Genomic DNA, 19,401 nt, shown 5'->3' on the forward strand with positions numbered 1-19,401 from the left:
TGAAGAAAAAGTAAAACATAATATATAATTAAATTTATATTGAGACCAAACGTTATACTCACGCGTGAAAGCCCTCTCAGTTTCACTTTAAACTGTCTCACTTTGCTCTCTCACTTTGTTGTCTCACTTTAAACGCGTGACGCCCTATTGGGTTGCTCTCTCACTTTGCTGTTCAGAAACGTGGTTACCTTTGAAGATGATAACCAACGACATCATTCGAGCTTCATGTTTTTTGTCGTAGATTCACATTTTGAAGGTATATTTTCTTCTTTTAGCTCCTCTTTCTCTATTTTTGGAACCTTAAACCAATTGATTCTACTATTACTTTTCTCTATCCATTTTCATTAGCATAAGGTCTCTTGATTTAATGGAAATTTTTGTCGTGGTGGAAGGAAAAGTTGCAGAGGTTTGATCTGGAATTGAAATCGATTAAGCTCAAGAAGCAGTTACCTCGTTGGAACATTGTTGAGGTATTTATCTATGTTCTTCGTTTACTATCTTGGGTCTTGTATTAGGGATTTCTGAAGTTAGAATTCTAAATATTAGGAACATTGAGGCTTGTGTCAGTAAGTTATAATCTTGTTTTGAAGTGTGCTTTAACACTTTTTAATTGCCTAATAAAAATATTAAAAACTGTATACATAATAGTCAATAACAGTTTCTAGCTTTTCACATCATTTTCTTGAGCATGGCCCAGCCAGTTACAAACTAAAGTAGTGAATGAGAAAAGCAAAAGAAGGGTAATCTTATGTGGACCACTTATCTGTTTGTTAATCATGAAACAGAAAAATGTATTATCATGCTTTATTCTTACCTTTCGCAAAATTAATTATGCTAACCTTGTTTTCCCTTATCAACTGGTTGATGGGTTGATTCTGCATCATAACTAAAGCTTTTAACATCATTATTGCTAATTAATGCTTCTGTAGTAGGTGCTTTTCTTCATCTGCAAATCCTTGTAACATTAGCTTAACTATTATAGTATGTTTTTTATAACATTTCATTTTCATATTATCATAAAATTATTACTTGACTTTTAATTAAAACTATTTCTTGATGTTATAGATTTTTCACATTACATATTATCCAGATTTTAGATTTTTCATTTTCATATCCAAATTTTCATATTATCATACACTTTAACATTACATAAATTTTTCAAGGGAAATGCACCTCTTTTTTGTCCTTATCTATATTTGTTTTTGTATGATGGGTGGGGTACCATGGTAATTAGTTTTAATAATTGAACTTTTGAGTTAAAGTACTTAAAGGTAAAGTGGTCATCATCAAATCAGAGGCATAAGTGGGAAGAAGTGTTATTTTATTATTGTAGGATCACAAATTTTATTCTTGAGATTCCAAACTCACTCAAGGGAAATCTTCAAATTATTTATCCTCAAATAGGCAGATTAGTGGAAAGTTCATCGACTTTCACTCTTACACTATTAGAGAAAATACAAGCACATCGATATTTGTTACTAAATTGTTCAAAAGTTCAACCCTATGTTGAGTAAGTATTTAGATATCTTGTATGTGGTGATTACTTTCCATGGATTCAATTTAACATGATATTCTCTTATGGCAGTGAATTCAAAATATTCACTAAGAGAAAGACAAGAAATTGAAGACTTTCAAATGCAGAGTTAGAAAAGATAGTTAGTAAAGAATTTGCAAATTGGTTTCATCAAAGGGTAAGTTTAAATAGTGTAATTTATGATTTAGTTTTATGACTAATATGATTTCTGATATAGGTTACAAATCCAGACAATACAAATGTAATTCTAGATGAATTAAAGTATCTAGCAAGAGGCCCAATGCCAATTGCAAAAAGATATTCTACATATAATATCAATGGGTACAAGTTTAAAACAGTAGGGCAGGATGAAGGTTTACAAACACAAAATAGTGGAGTTTTTCTAACTTCAAACACATCATGTGTTACAAGTAATAATGATGAAAATTTGAGGCTAGCAAATTTGTCATACTATGGGAAGTTAGAAGACATAATTGAGCTTAACTATTATGGTTTTCTTAGAGTTGTCCTCTTTATATGCAAGTGGGCCGATACTACACGTTCTAGAGGATTTAGAAAGGATGCTTGGAAATTCACTTTGGTAAAATTTTCTCAATCTATTCATACGGGTGAAGTTGAAGAGCATGACCCATATATTGAAGCTTCACAAGCACAAATGGTGTATTATGTTGATGATGAGGTAAATAAGGGATGGAGTGTTGTAGTCCACATGATGCCAAGGGATTTGTATGATATGGGAGAAGTTGGTGAAGATATTATATTTGAAAGTGAGTCATACCATAAGCAAGATTTGAACAATTTATTTACAAGTGAAACTGAGGCAATAACACTGGCAAGGGATGATATAGATAATGAATTTGTTATTACAAATCATGTTGAAACCTTCCTTCAAAGAGATACAAGTATGTTTGAATAATTAGTAAAAGTATCATGGTAAGATATTTCTCTTCTTTTGTTGTTTAGGTTCTTAGATTGGTACCTTTTCTTTCTTTCTTTTTTCTTTTGATTATATATTTTAATCAACTATAATTCTGGGAATTTGAAAGGGTCTAGGCTATTCGTTATACAGTAGTGACTATGAAATAGATTACTTTTGTTTTTTATTCATTCACCTATTGTGGAAGTGCTGCTATCGTGTTGATAATTGGGGTGTGCGTTTTTGGTTAATTTCATTTTTTAAAGATGTTTTAGATAACCTTCGTTAATTTATAGGAAACGATGTTTTATTTACCGAAAGAACAAGGTAAAAGTAGAAATTGATGCTATTGAAATTTGAAAGGTGATTTATTTAACTTGTCATGAATATTTGATGAATTTCTAAGTTGGTTGGGCACTTTATGGAGAGACTTTTTTCTTTTATTAGTGGTTGTGATTGAATATTATGACATGGCATATGTTGAAAAATAGATTTTTCTTTCATAGAATCGTGTATTGTTGCTTAATTTTATCATGTTAAATTAACCAGACTGCAAACAAGCTATATTGATTGACTCTGTTTGAACAAAATGACAGAAATCCTTTGCTACTTTATTATAATTTCTCTTGTTCATCTTCATTTGCAATACTTTAGAATTGTACTCTAGTTTAAATAATCATGGCTCCTAAAACCAAACGTCTTAAAAAAACTGCATCTACTCAAGAACCACCTGTTCCTCCTCTTGTGTGTCTTATACCTCCACAACCATATATTCCTCCACCTATACCTCCTACTCAACAACCACATATTCCTTCTATGTCGACCCATCCACATGTTCCTCCTCTTATGGCTCCTACTCCACATCCACATATTCCTCCTCCTATGGCTCCTACCTCACATCCACATGTTCCACCTCTAGTGGATACTACTCAACAACCATATGCAGGACGTGAGTCGAGTAGAGTATGAACTATACATCTTATAGGTAATTTTAAGTTTTATTCTACTTATAAATAAGAATTTATATTTTTTTTAAAATTTCTTACTAATTATGTCACCATTTGATAGATGAACAAGGAAATATAGAAAAAAAAATCAGTTGATGAAGCTAGGTGTATTTGAGATGCCTCGTGGTGAACATATAATTGTGCCATTTGATAGACAGTTACGAGCCTATGGAGAAGCAGCTTCACTTCTTTCTTCAGCATGTGGTCGTATTGCTACAGATTCAATCAATGTTCCCATTAACTTTGATAGTTGGCCAAAGGTTCCAAAGTCATACAAGGATGATTGTTTTAACATTTGAAAGGTACATGTTGAGTATATGTGGTTAACTTTGCTATTCTTGAATTTGTTTTTAGCTCTAATGCATTTCTATGATTGATTTTAGTTCTTTTATGCTTTTTACCCATTACAACTTTCCTTGAAACAATTTGCACGAATTAGAATGTAGATTGACATTTGTTCTTTTTTCATTTCGATTGTTATTGCTTATCATGTCTGTAGATTCATCATTTCTTCTTTTTTTCTACAATTTTATATACTAACTTCTTTTTTCTTTTTTAGAATTTATTTCATTTCCAGGCATCAGAAAGGTCTGTTGAACGTTATTGTTTCCTTTGCATGTCAAATAAGTATAGAAATGAAAAGATGAATTTGTGGAACCGTGTTTATAATAGTTCATTATCAAGAGAACAATTAATTGCTAATGTCCCTGATGGTATTCAAAAAGATCAGTGGTCTTCATTTGTTGATTATCATCTGAGTGAAGAGTATAAGGTAGTTTTCACAAATGATTGTTATGAATAACTATTTTTTTGTCTTTTATTTTAATTAATAACTTTCTTGTCTCAAAAATTAAGCAAGAGAAATATTGAAGTTAGAAAAGTGCAAAAAATTCCTCATACTGGTGGTGCAAAGCTTTTGTCTACAAAACAACACGAGATGGTAATTATTTGTTCATTGTTGAGTTTAATTAAAATTCATGGAGCGTTTTATTGTTCTTATATGCTCATATTTATTAAGAAGTAAACCTTGGACGTGTTGTGGGTAGAGGAGAGTTGTATGTAACATCCCGATCAGATATTACTAATTTAAATAATTAAAATAGGGATAGAAGTATAAAATCGCATTTATGATAATTCATTTTCCAGAAATGCGGGAAAATTTATACTTTTATAAATGCAAACGATAAAACCAAAATCCATAATTTCAAAAGTGGAATAATCTAAAAAATGTCTCAAAAGAGTTTACAACTTATTTCCAATAACAGAAAATATAAATAAAGATAAAACTCCCAAGCTATCCTCTCTCCGCAGCTAAGCTTCACCAGAACCACCTGCATCAACATCATCTGCTCACGTGTACCGCATACACGATCATCGCCAATCACAAGCAGATAGGGTGAGCTTAACGGATAAAGCATATAAAATGGCATACACATATATATATCACATATATATATCGACAACACATTCATCACAATGAATTCCATCTTTTAAATTCATACTACCTGGCCACAACCAGGCTATTCGTGTTCTACATCTTCTAGCGAATACTTCAAGATGACTTGCTGTCACACCTATTGGCCACAACCGATAAAGCACGTGCGAGAACCATTGCTACGGATCATACACCGTAACGCCAGGTGGAGTTCCCAAATGCGAACATAGTTCACAACGTCCCAAGACTACCAAACTCGTCAGTCAACTACTGAGGAGGGCAATCTATCTGGACCCATCCGTACTGGCCACAACCAGCACACTCACACCGACAACACTCGCCAACCCGAGCCACAACTCAAGGGTTCCTCGTGTTCATCCGCCATTTCGAGCCACAACTCAACAAATGCTATTTCGAGCTAGAACTCAAGGAATACCACGTGCTTTAACCCCTATCCTAAGCCACAACTCAAAGGATACATTCCGAGCCACAATTCAAGGAACACCAGCAATCCCACCTTTGAAGCATCACCAAAAGCCTCGTAGATCACACCTACAGAATCAACAACACCAATACTGTTGCAGTAAAATCGCCTTGCGGGGGACACGTACTGCCAAGCGTTGCCCGCTTCCAAACCGCATGGAAGGTATGATGAGTCGAACCTTGGTTCACATTCAATAATTAAATTTTGGGAATTTAATATTATTTTTGCGCTTAAAATTCTATTTTGTTGCATATTATATTATTAGATATTCTTGAGTTTAATAATGCAACAATAATTTAATTTAGGTCCTTAAGAGTGCAAATAATGAATATTTTAATTCATAAATTAAGTCCCAAAATAGGAATTTTAGAGAGAAATAGTTCAGGTACTAAATGCACCCCTAATTCTCATGTTTACACCCCTTTTTCCAATTGGAATATCTATTTCTAAAATAAAACATTTTTGGAGCTAGCTGCACCCCCTGTTTTCAGGTTTACACCCCCTTTTGTAATTTAACTTTAAATTTCTGCTCTGCACCCCTCCTTTTCACTAAACTGCATCCATAATGTCACTTAAGATCTAATCCATCAGATTTCGCCACGTGGCAATCCTTCACTTAATAAAATAGTCACTCGCAGTTTGCCACATCATCAATCCTCCACTAACTCATATTACCAATCAAAACATGCCACCTCATCACTCTCTCTCTTTCTCTCTCTTTCACACAATCAAAACCCTAACCCTAATCTTCTTCTTCTCTCTCTTACGCACCAATCCATTCCGCAGCCGCCACCTCCGTTGCCGCCACGACCTCGTCCGACCACTGTAGCTCACGCCAGAATGCAGCCACCCGTTGCGCTACTGCCAGACTGCAGCCACCACGTCGCGCTCGCGCCGGAACGCCGCCACCATCGCGCTCCAACATCTCAAACCTGCCACTCCCGCGCCGTCGTGACTCCAGCCGCTGCGTCTTCTTCCTCGTGTCTCCATCACACCTCCATCTTCTGCAACTCTCGGGCCTACATCGCGCCACCATCGCACCTACTCGAGCTCCTCCATGCTTCCTCGCGTCAGAACAGCGTGCTCTTTCATTCACGTCGTCGACAACCACCATTGTTGCGGCACTAGCGAGTCTTGCAGTAGCCAACGCGAGCTCCGTTGCGTTGTTCTCGCGCCTCCATCAAAGCCATGGAAACCACCACGGGTTCTCCATGGAAGCCACCACGAGTTCGCGCCTGCACCTGCGCCCTCGTCGCGCTCACGTCAGAACTGCGTCGACCCCGTTCACTCTCGCGCCGTCGTGGACGACATCGCTTCCATGGCAGCCACCACATTGCACTTGCGCCTCCTGCTTCCTCCACCATAATCTCGCCTGAACCACTCAAGACAGCCAGGGAAAGAGACTTCCCTGACACGTGGCAGTCTCTCAATGGGCTGTTAAAAAGTCAAGACTGGTCAACCAGTCAACTCTGGGCAAGGCTTGGTCACAGTTGGTCAAACAGACTATGTGTCACTATTTTTGGCAGGTGGTTCCTATGTAGGAACCCTAATTGGCCTAGCAAGGAAAAGATAGTCGGGCGGCAGTTCACCACCAACCAGACTAATTCTGAAAATTTCCCAGAATCACAAACTTTAAAAATGGAATATACAAATCATACATAATCATACTAAATTCAGCATACTAATCAGAATTAAATTAATCAACGCATGAATTACTCTATTTAGCATGCCATTCAAATTAAAAATAAAGTTAACGCGCAAAAGCTCCCCTAACCTTGTTTCCTCAGCTTAAGCTTTGACACCGGAAGAATTCTCCCTTGATCACTAAGGACTCCCCTTGGTTCTTCTCAATCCGGCTCCAAAAACCTCATTCAAACCTCACTACTCTAACAAAATTCGTGCCCTATTTTCTGAGTGCAATTTTAGCCTTGCAAAACCCTTCTCCTAACCTAATTTTTGCCTTTTAAAGGTGCCTTAGGACTAGGTAATTACCAAAAACGAATTTAAGTTTTAATGGTAATGTTTATTATCATTCATTACTCCTTTATGGTTCATTTTTCAGCCAACCCCATGCATCTAGGTTTTCCTTCAACTCTTCACATTCAAGCCAAAACTAAGTTTGGCAAAAATAAAGTTTAATTTGAGTTCTCCAAGGTTTGAACCCACCCCCCTTGCCAATACCAAATCAATGCTAAACCACCAAGCCAATTCATGTTTCTTATTAACTAATATAATTCAAGTATTATATTATTCCACTACATGATTAACATATATTTAAAACAATAACAAATAAATACACACAATTAGCATACATAAGACTCAAATCCAAGTCCTCTCACACAATTAAAGTACTCTCGACCACTTGAGCTAGTACTTTTCCATGTCATACAAATCAGAATTAACTACCATAAATATTCTTCCTACCCGCATTTATTAATTAATTAAATTTCGCGGGTCTTACATTCCCCCCACCTTAAAATTTTTCGTCCTCGAAAAAGAGAACATACCAGGAAAACAAAGGTGAGGGTAAGATTTCCTCATGATTAAACAACAAACACGAAAGTTGCACCAGGTTACCTGACTATGTTGCACTAGGTTACCTGACTGTGTTGCCTCAGTGGTCGTCAAGGCAAAGACACGCCCTGGTGCTCTGGGCCGATCTCCCACTAGTTTCTTAGCTAGCACAGCTCCAGCTGGTTTCTTATTAGGACACTAGCGTGCAAAATGGCCAGTTTGATCACAAACGTAGCACTTACCAGTGCTACTGCTCCCCCTGAACTGCCAGAGGGTTTAGGACAGTCTCTCCTGAGATGTTCCCCGCCACAGTTATAGCACTGTAGCTTCCTGGAAGAAGTCGGTGGTCTGCTATAGGGTTTCTTCTGTGATCTGGAGTCTGGAACAGTCATCTACTGTCGAGCCACTTGGTTGGGCGCCATCTCCAGTTGCTCTTACATTGTATATTGAGACTTATAAGAAAAGAAATGGATCTTATGTCAATGAAGAGGCAAAGTCTATTGCAGTAAGTTTAGTTAAAGTATTTATAAATTCGTATAATTTTGCAGTATATTTTCACTTTGATTTTTATATACTACTACAATATTCTAATTTTTCAACTGTATTCTATGATTGAGAATTAGATAAATTTGAATGCAACAAACCTCTTTTTTTGATAAAATATTCAATGGTTAGATCACAAGCAGGTTTATACAATTATTTACTGAATCTTTAAACAAGTTCTAAAATGATTAATGTTGGAAGAACTTATTGCACGAAAAGTATTCATTTTAAACAATTCTTTCAAGATCTAATGAGTATGTTGGATTATAATGGCAGTTGTCTTTTATTATAGTTTGCGAATGAAATGCAAAAGAAATCAATATTCATGTGTACTATATTTACAGGAGAAAATGACATAAGAAATGAGTCAAAGTGATAATTCTAATGAAATCTCAGTTGATGATTGTGTTAGTAAAGTGTTGGGAAAGGATCATGTACGTTGCTTAGGACTAGGAGGTCTTCATAGTGTTGCATTTCAATCCACGACTAGATTTAGTAATGCAAGGCACAATTTCTCAAATTTTGGTTCAGCTGAAAGTTCTCAATTGAAAGAGGAAGTTATTAGTCTGAGGGAAAAGTTAGCAACTTTTGAAGAAAATTTAAAGACATTAAAAAGTTTCATGCTTGCATACATCCAAATGAAGGAAGGGCATATTCCTCATGAGTTGGGAGTCATGTTTGATAATGAGACTAATGTAATTGTAAGTGCTTTATAGTTTGTGTATAATTTAATATCTTGTGTATTCTTTTTAAATATGCTAGCATGATATGATTTTAAATTTTAATTTCACAGGATGAAGAGAGTGTCAAAGAAGTGCCAACATCGCGTAGAGGATCATCACTTGATAGTAATTTTCATGAAGTTTGAACTATATGTTATGATATTCCAAGACTTAGTTAGATTAATTTGACATATCTCTTACATATGTTAGGATTTTTTCAATCCTTCACTCTGCACTTTATAATTTGTAATTTGCTTTGCAACATACTATTTCCTTGCTTACTGGCTACAGGTATATGGGATTTTGTAGTGTTGTTTGGTGTAGTTAATGGTAGAGTTAATGAAAAATCTTGATCACATTTTGTGGAGAAAAGAGAACATAATTTTGATTAGGCAGGTAAATATTTGTAAAGAGCATGTTGTCCAAGCTTCTTTCATTAACCCTATCCATGTGGAAATTCTTTCACATGTATTTAATAATTTAATAAATAAGTAAGTAGAGAATAGTATTTTATGTAATAAATGAGTAAATAATTTTTTTAAATAAAATAGATAAATGAAATATTGGTTAACATATGAATGAAAAACAATTACCAAATACTTTTAGAATATCAAAATTTTTAAAAATATTTTAAAAACAATTTATGGTTTTTAATTGTCAAAATATGATATATTTTGTAGTGGTTTTTAGCCGTATAAATAAGATATATTTTGTGATAGTTTTTAACTGTCAAAATACGTTATATTTTGTGGCAGTTTTTAACCGTCAAAATATGATATATTTTGTAGCAGGGTTTGACCGTCAAAATATGATATATTTTATGGTGGTTTTTAACCGTCAAAATATAATAAAATAGCATAAATTAAAAGTAAATTTTGTAGCAGTCTTTAACTACTAGAAATTTCTTTTTTCTTTTTTGATAGCAATACCGACGGTTATTTTTTTTTTTGTCAAAAACTGTTTTTGACATGCGTAATTCTGACAATTTTTTAAACCGTTAAAAATTTCATTTGTGGCGGTTTTTAACCGCTAAAACTTGTAATTTTAATCGTCACAAATGTTCACTTTTTTTGTAGTGCAAGTTTCTCTAGGCTATCATGGCAAGATAGAATATGAGTATTCTTTAGACTTTAACACTCTTGGTTAAACAACAAAGTCTTACTAAAAATACATTGATTTCTAATACTAAGTATTGTTTAAAACACAGTCACTTCTCGCTAAATAAGTGAATATTGTTTGAAACATAAGAATCTCTAACTAAAATTGGGTATTGTTTGAAATGTAGTAACTTTTAACTAAAAGTATGTAGACTTAATTACTCGGATCATACCCAGTTTGGTTCCAAATTTCAAAATGGTATCCACTTTTAAGTTTGTCTCAATTTTGTACCCAAATTCGTAATGTGCATCAATGTAGTACCCTCCGTTAAGTTTTTGCGAACGCCGTTAAGTACCTTGTCACGTGTCAGCCTCTGGTTTTTTTTTTTTTTTTGAATTTTTTTATAAAAAAAATTGTCACGTGTCAAATTCTTTATGTGACACGTGGCATTGTCAGTGACACGTGGCAAGGTATCTGCCAAGTGTCATTGTCTTGATTTCAACTTAGTTCTCATATATGTCTACTTATTTTAATTTAGTACCCATATATGTTTAATTGTTTCAATTTAGTACCCGCTCTATTTATTTCAATTTTGTCCGAATATTTTTTACAAAATAGAGAAATATTGTGTCTCCCTTAAGACTAAATTTATTATTTATATAAATGTTATATTTATATTTGTTATTAAAAATGACTTGTAAAATTAAGTATTAAAATTTATATTAAAGTTAATAGTAAAAGTCATGAATAACAAATTTACCAAAACTTTGTTATTCATGAGTATAACAAATATTAATGTAACAAAATATAAATATGTTATTCATGATTTTTACCATTAATTTTAATATAAATTTCGATACTTAATTTTATAAGTCATTTTTAGTAACAAATATCAATATAACATTTATATAAATAATAAATTTTGTCTTAAAAGAGATACAATATTTTTCTATTTTTAAAATATTTAAACAAAATTCAAACAAATATAACAGAAACTAAATTGAAACAAATAAAAGGTACTAAATTGAAACAAATAGACACATGTAGAGACTAAATTGAAAAACAAATAGACACATGTAGAGACTAAATTGAAATCAAGACAATGACACTTGACAAGTACCTTGCCACGTAGTGGTACTTGCCACGTGTCATTGACAATGCCACGTGTCACATTAAGGATTTGACATGTGGCAATTTTTTAAGAAATTTTTTTTTAAGAAAATCAAAAAGTTAAAAAAAATAAAAAAATAAAAAAAAATCAGAGGATGACACGTGACAAGGTACTTTACGGAGTTTGCAAAACCTTAACGGAAGTACTACATTGATGCACATTACGAATTTTGGTACTAAATTGAGACAATCTTAAAAGTGGGTACCATTTTAAAATTTTGGAAACAAAATGATCCGAGTAATTAAGCCAAGTATGTATTATTTGAAATACTACTCCTAAAGATTGAATATTGAATTAGTGTGAACATATCCATCTATTTTGTCTAAATAAACTAAAATCGAATTAGTTCATAAATATATAGGTAAGCCTATTTTTAATAACAAATATTTTAAAAAAAAATTAATAGTATTCTATTAAAACTTGTACCTATGTTAGAGTTTATATGTAAAACCACGAATTAAAAATATATGATAAATTTAATTTATGTAATTTCAATTTTAAAAATTAAATATTTGATTTAATTTTTTAAGAACATATTCTCTTTTAAATCAAGTGAAAATCAATTAATATCCCCGTTATGTAGAATCGAGCAAAAGTTTTGACCATTTAAAACATAGTCAAATTGGAAACGGCATAGTTTTTCGTGTGCCATCGTGATGTACCTCATGTTGGTTCTAATTAGGATATGGATGCGTTTTGTTAATTTTGGGCCTTTCTGAAATTCTGAATTCGGCCTAACTTGGACTTCGATTTTGTTTTTCTTTAAATGATATATTTTTAGCTTCTTCCAAATATAAAACTAAACCATGTGCTGCTGCTGATAGAAATCTTTTCAAATAATTGAGCGTGTGGTTCAGAAAGAAGCTATATTGAAAGTGATTAATTATATTTTCTTAAAGAATTATTTTGTTATATATATATATATATATATATATATATATATATATATAGATATAGATAGATATATATGAGATTAATTTCAAAGATTCAAATGAAAAAAAAAATCAAAGATGTATTGGAGTTTTTCTTAATTTCACTACGGTATTGAGATCAAATTTTAAGAGTATAAAAATTAAAGACACTACCAAAGGAAGAGAAATTACAAACGTAGTTTTAAGAGTTCAAATGTCTTAAGTAAAGGTTTGAGTTTGAAATTTTTGCTAGAACTAGAAACCCACTAAAAAAATAGTTAAACAAGGTCTTTATTTTATTAACAAATAAATATAAATATTTGGTACTAACACCATGTTGTCATAAATTGGAAAATAAAGTTCTTAGAAGTGAAATGCTTATTTTAAATCCTCCAATAAAGGCAAGACAAGTATATATTACGTGTTATAGAAACATGCAATATTTGTATTGGTTTGCTATGTTACGCCAGAAGAAAGTGCCTCCTGTATTTGAAATCAAACATTAACAAAATTGTTGTTAACATAAAACAAGAGTTCAAGTGAGAATTACTAAAGAAAAAGCTTCATTTTGGTATGACAGTTAGGAAAGGGATGTGCGTGTGATTGAGTTTGTGTACACTACACATTTATAATAAACAGCTGCACAAAAATTTTAACCCTCGGATTCTTGTTTGTACGTTAGCAAGAAATGCGTATTAATGGCTTCTTCATACATCCAATACTAAACTTCCATCATCAAAATGTTGGATTGAGGCTCGAAAACGTGAATTACGAGAAAATTTTCAACATTATTCCTTTGACTTTACTAACCATTCATGCATGGATCCATTCCAAGTTCCAACTAATTAACTCGTTTAAGGTAGCAGCACCACATCTCTCCATGGATGCACTGTGTTGTGGATCAAAGTAGGAAGTATATTTATATGTCCGTTGAGATAATATCGTGTCCTAAGCAACAAGGAACTATCACTGATGCAAAAATACGTTTTGATGTCGCTTAATATGTTTCACTTGTAAAAAAAACAAAGTCTATAATGATGCGTGATACGTTTGAAAATAAAAATATATACACAACTATAGACAATAGTTTAAGGATAACCAAAGCCTATATCCTGACCGTATGAGTATAGGCTTCAGTCCTTTAAAGAACCCAAACCTATAATGACACAATCGGTGGCAGATCTTGACTACAAAATTTGGAGGGGCCAAAATAATATAACTATTTAATTATTAGATTGGATCATTAGTATAATGCTTTAAAAAATAACTCATCAAACTGAACAATTTGATCATTGGTACAATACTTTAAAATATGTGAAGTAAAATCTATCTTGTTTTCATCTTCACAAACTTCTCTTCTATCACTTTTAAAGGATGAATCTATGATTTTATTCTTCATCAATATACTTTTAAAAAAAAAATTAATATTAAAAAACAATTTATCATAATCTAATGAGAAATTGAGAGTCGTAATTATTAAAAGAAAAATATATTATAATCAAGTCACAAAATCGGTTTGAAAAAACACATAATACATTATTTTTTCTTCTATATTCATTAAAAAATGAATATACAAAGTTCATGAAATAAAAAATAATATTAATAACTATTAAACTAATAGTTCATTATCAAGTGAGACAAGACACTTACCTTCTTTTTAAGGAAGGAAGATAACAAATGATAAATGAGAGCAAAAGTAATGAGTTTGTGTCTAACTTCTTTTTTTCTTCAAAAACAAAAGAAAACATATGAGGTTGAAAGATGAGTACAAGTTTGTGAAAACCTAAAAAGACAATGAGAAATAAAATAAAAAATATTTTAATAAATATTTGTTTTAATTACTATTTTGATTTTTGTTTCCAAAAATGTAAGTTGGTCATCAAGTTGATTTAGTCTCAATTTGGTTATGATTTTTTAGTCGAAATTTGATATTTTTTGACAAAAACAGAGACAAAAAAATAATTAAACCTAAATATTTTTACTCTTTATTATATTAAATTTTATATTTTATTATTTATTATGCTTTATAAAAAATTAAAAAGACACCATTTAAATTTCTATCAATTTTTAAAATACATTACTTATAATTTAAAAAAAAATAAAAAATATATATAATTAAAAAAAATAAAAAATATATACATAATTAAGAAAAAAGCAAAAATATTTTTGGGGGGCCAAGGCCCCTCCCTGCTCCATATATAATCCGCCACTGAATACAATGAAATTTAAAAAATATTTGTACAACTATAAGCTTGAAGCCTATAGTTGTGCACATATTTTCAAAAATATCACCATATTTTTAAAAGGCTTTACTAAATGTCAAAGTATAAACTTTGATTCTAGGTTAACCGAAGCAAACCGAAATTTATACTTATTTGCATAGGATAAATTTGTGAACTTTTACAACTTGTAAAATGTCATCTTTAATAGTACTGTTGAATTATTCTCTTCCGTCACAACAAGTTCGTGTTTTCCACCATTATAACCTTCATTGAGGTTCGTTTTTCTCTTCAGTATCGATTATCTTCCTTCCCATTTCTCATTTATCTCTTCCTTTTATTTTTGTTTTTCTCTTCCTGCTCCTAACGCTTTTTATCTTCTCGTTTTGGTCTCGCCATTGCATTTTGGTGGTCATTGTCATCTTTTCGCGTTGGGATGTCAAACCATTACAAATTTGTGTTGATCTTGATCTATTGCATTTGGGGCTTCAAAACATTGTTGTTGTCTTGGTTATTGGTTTGCGTTTGAGTGGTTGGTCTTGATCTCTCTTGTTCTTACGTTCGCTCTTGTTCTTACTCGCATTTGATTGAAGTCTATTATTTTTTTTTTACCTATCGCTTTCTGCTTTGATTGTCTTATCAACCAAAGTCTAATCCTGAAATATAGGCTTCAATTAGGAACCGAAACCTAAACTTTCTTTTTTACCTCGTTTAGACATGTTTCAATTGTATAACTGAATTATAAATAATGAAAAAACCGGTGCCATACAAAATGTGTTTGTATTGAGGACAAATTATCCTTCTCGCACCGGTTATAACTTGTGAGTCGATGCTTTTGGTGTAGCAAGGCATAATAAACCTTAGTTGTTTCATTATTCCGTGAATAAAAAAGGTTCACAATTACCTTATAAATACTTCTATGTAGTACAAGTTCAATAATGAATTGTGTGCAATAATAGTATGCCTTTTGCCTTTCTAACATTCTCCTTATATAAAATTCCTCCTCGAGCAGCGCCAGAGAATAATGTTACATGCACTCCTCCAATTAGGGTCCTTTAATTCCATTTTAAGATGTATTATTCATCAACAACTGTGTCTTGCAATGTGAACCAACGTGCGTGCCAATTTTTAATTGCTCCAAATTGCACATTAAAGTTCATATATAACAACCTGTGTGACGTTAATATTTATAAGCCAATTGCGTCCCAATTTCAAAAGGAAAAAGAAAAAAATTACGCAAAGAAAGTCGTAAATCATACTTGGATCAATCACATCCAAGGAAAATGTTTTTTCTTTTTCTAATTTTAGCCTTAGCCAGCATTAACAGAAAGTGATTGGCTTGTATGGCATGGCATCAAGTTTCCACAATGCACTTTACAAGTCAACTTATTCTAATGAATCATTTTCGTCGTAATTAGGCTTTAAAACAAACCATCTTTTCCATATTTTCCTAGGAATCTATTTGCGTTTGGAAAACCATATTCAAAGGGCAGAAAAATATTCTCCTGGGAAAGCAAATCCCTGTCCACTATCCAGGATTTTAGGTCTCTTGTAGCCATTGGTGTTAACCTTCACACAATATGTGATGAGGGATTTCCCACGATTATGTTAGGGTTAAATTTTCACATTACTTTAAAATAGTAAGATATTGATATATAAATAAGGAAAATAATTTTCTAAGAACTTAAAAGATACAACTTCAGATTATAAAATAATTCAATTGTCAAAATATCATTGTCCTAAATAGAAAACTTCTTGTGTCTCCTCTCAAAAAAAACTTCACAATTCGTGCGATTAATCATTCAATGATTCATGTTTTATCTCTATAATCTAACTCAAAGTATATATTTCAGATATGAACATGTATCCTAGGATGTTCATCCGTTCAACGGTGCTTATTCATGAGTGCATGGATGCAAGAAACTCATTTCCATGTGCAGTTGACCCCATTGTCAAGCTTTGTCTGGTACTGTGTGTTAATTGATTCTTTGTGAAGGACCAAACCCCACTTCAAAGCGTGTGCCGATGTTACCAAGAAATTTCTAGCAAACTTTTGGAAACGCTCTCTCCAATCCATAGACTTTTAGCATGCAAGACGCGTGACTATCATCACTCACTTAACGGTTAAGGACTTCAACCTCAAGAGTCTTCTCTATCTCTCTCAATCACCTTAATCTCATTCACATCAAATTTGAAAAAACAAAACGCTAATTAAGCATCATGTTTTGCGGCACTGTGGAAAAAGGGTGTCTCATTTTCTGCTACAACCAAGATCTAAACCTAAAACTAAGCAAATTATCAACTCTTAACAGCTTTTATATATGTAATACACAGTTAATTATGCAATTAGAACACTCTTCTTCAAACGGCATTGAGCTGAATTCAGATATTCTGAAAATGGAAAAAGGGAATGACAACTGTGAGTCTAAGCTCTAAAACAAACACGTTTTGCTCATTCATTAGTTCACCATTGTGCTGTACATGTATTGGGACAAAACTTCGAAGCAAAAAACGCAAAAGGCACCAAAACCCATGACCTTCTTTTTCTTTGTTGTGTACTGAATACTGATTCATCATCTCTTACATAACTCTCTCCAATCTAAGCCTTGTTGTTATTATTATTATTATTATTATTATTATTATTATCATTTGTTCGTTTATTTTAACTAGAAACTTCTTCCAAAAGCTTGTACCTTCTGACCTTATTCCTGAAGACCTGTTTGGTGGCACCACTCGAATTTGCGATATCTTCTGACCTGGTCCTCCTCAGTCTCTCTTCCAAGGCACCGGTGGTGACGATTCTCTTGCGGGTTGAAACCAGAACCGGTGAAGATTTTTGCGGTGATGTGGATGCTGACGGTGATCTTGATGACTCCGGTGACTTGGGTTTCTTAATGGGTTTCTGAATTTGGAGATGAAGGATTCCACTCCCTTTAACTCCCTTCTTGGACCCAATGTTTTTAGCACCGTTGTTGTTGCTGTTGTTGGTGGTGCCACCATTCTTGATTCTCTTGATCCTGCTCTCACCATCGTTGTTCCGAATTGACGAGGAGGAATTCGAAGAATTGGTTGACTTCTCTTTCGTGTCCTCTCTCTGACTCAAACACCAATTGCAGGTTCCGACAGACTCTGCCTCGGGGTACAGATTGCTGCAGTATCTGCAAAATTACAGAAACACGAGTGTTGATTCATTTCGAAACAATCAGATTAAAACACATACCCAGATGAAAAACCAGTGAGTCGTGATTCCGTCATACAAATATACAAATGGGTTTAATCTATAAGGCTAGTTTTGTTGAGATATGAAATAAAAATTCAAACTTTTTATAGAAGAAGTGTGTCAGTATAGTATACGACAGTGTCTGTGGTTGTTGTTGAAGTTGAAGATATATTATGTAGCCAACCCAACCCACCTGTGCTGAGATCTGAATTGGCAGACTTTGCATTGAAAAAGCTGATCAGAGAAACCAAGATCCCCACACATGCAACACTCTGTATTGGGTTCAGAGAGAGATGTTCCTTTGGTTGTCATGTTTTTTCATTGAGAGAGAGAGAGAGAAGAAATTGATAATTGAGGAATGAATAGGTATGGGTGTATGGCCACAGAAGAAAAGGCGAAGAGACCCACAAATGACAAAACCAAGTCCGTATAAATAAAAGACATGGACTAAGTTTCCGTGTGACCGTGTTTGAGAAGCTTGGGTTGTATTTATATGTATATTTTAAATGAGGCAATTTCGTGTTGAGGTAGGAAAGGAAAATTAATTAATAATGGAGGCTGTTTCAGGAATGGCAAGGGGATAGATAGAGACATTCTTTAAAAATTAAATAATTTAAAGAATATAATTTGAATTAATTGATTTGTGGGTTGGTCCAGATAGACCCCATGAATGTGATATAATTGGAAAAGGGAGGGTCATGGTCATGGCCTAAGAGCCTCACCTGGCCTAGTCATAGACTCGTGAGGGAATGGTAGACGAGGACTTGTAATGCCAAAATGGAACATTGGTTGGTTAGGCCAAAAAGGCTAAGCACAATTAAGAGGAACCTTATCTAACACAATCAACTCACCATGCTTTTCCCCTTCCACATTCAGAGAACTACATAATTTCTCTACTTTTTTTTTTTATTTTTTTTCTTCATAATGGGATTTTTATTTTCTACGTCTTTTATTATTGAGAGATGCCGAGAGATACGATGGGAAAATACTTAGAAAAAAGATGACGTGAAAAAGTGTGTAAGAATATAAGCCTGCTAGCTACACACCTCAATTTTTAATATCGTTTTTCTCACTTTCGTCACATGTTATAAGATGCGTGAAAATTCTTTTTCTGGAAGGGTATACACTCTCCATACGGAAAGAGAGATAAAAAAAGGGGAAAGAAGTAATAAATGTGATGAATACTGTCACATAATGATATGATAAAAATGGAGAAAGAAATATACGTATACATGACTGTTTTTAAAATTGGTAGGTGAAATAATTAGGCGTAGTTAGAGGTATACCAAAAACTATCGCCATGTGAAGAATCAACCTCTTCCACGTAGTTTTTTCGATAATAAAATAGAACATTTAATTATATATTTAAGGTATCAATATAATTTATTTTATTTTATTCATAAATCAAAGAGGTATATTAATATTGTTGGCACTAATAATTTTTTACTTTTTAAAACAGCCATTATGTCTCCATAGACATTTCAAAGTGACAATCCGACTGACTTACACAGGTTGATTTATTACGAGTCGGATTGAAATTGAGTGAATCTAACCCGGCTCACTTTATAATGAATCAAGAATTTTATAACTTGGCTCAACCACTACAGATTCGTGGGTTAAGTGGGTT

General features: G+C 33.0%; 1 protein-coding gene and 1 pseudogene across 1 annotated transcript; one reads left to right on the forward strand and one right to left on the reverse strand.

Annotated features, from left to right (window-relative positions):
* The first annotated feature begins 3,573 nt into the window (after positions 1 to 3,573).
* On the forward strand, positions 3,574 to 9,508 carry LOC146884391 (uncharacterized; annotated as a pseudogene).
* A 7,472-nt stretch (positions 9,509 to 16,980) lies between these two features.
* Positions 16,981 to 18,246, reverse strand: LOC114195509 (uncharacterized). The gene is made up of 2 exons (XM_028086004.2): positions 17,968 to 18,246; positions 16,981 to 17,712 (listed from the first exon to the last, which is right to left on the reverse strand). The coding sequence occupies exons 1-2, from the start codon at positions 18,084 to 18,086 to the stop codon at positions 17,217 to 17,219; spliced, it is 615 nt and encodes a 204-aa protein (XP_027941805.1). The 5' UTR covers positions 18,087 to 18,246; the 3' UTR covers positions 16,981 to 17,216.
* Positions 18,247 to 19,401: the final 1,155 nt, after the last annotated feature.

This window comes from Vigna unguiculata, chromosome 8 (assembly GCF_037176805.1).
Source record: "Vigna unguiculata cultivar grain cowpea cultivar isolate G323 ecotype 2 chromosome 8, ASM3717680v1, whole genome shotgun sequence".
Classification (NCBI taxonomy): domain Eukaryota; kingdom Viridiplantae; phylum Streptophyta; class Magnoliopsida; order Fabales; family Fabaceae; genus Vigna; species Vigna unguiculata.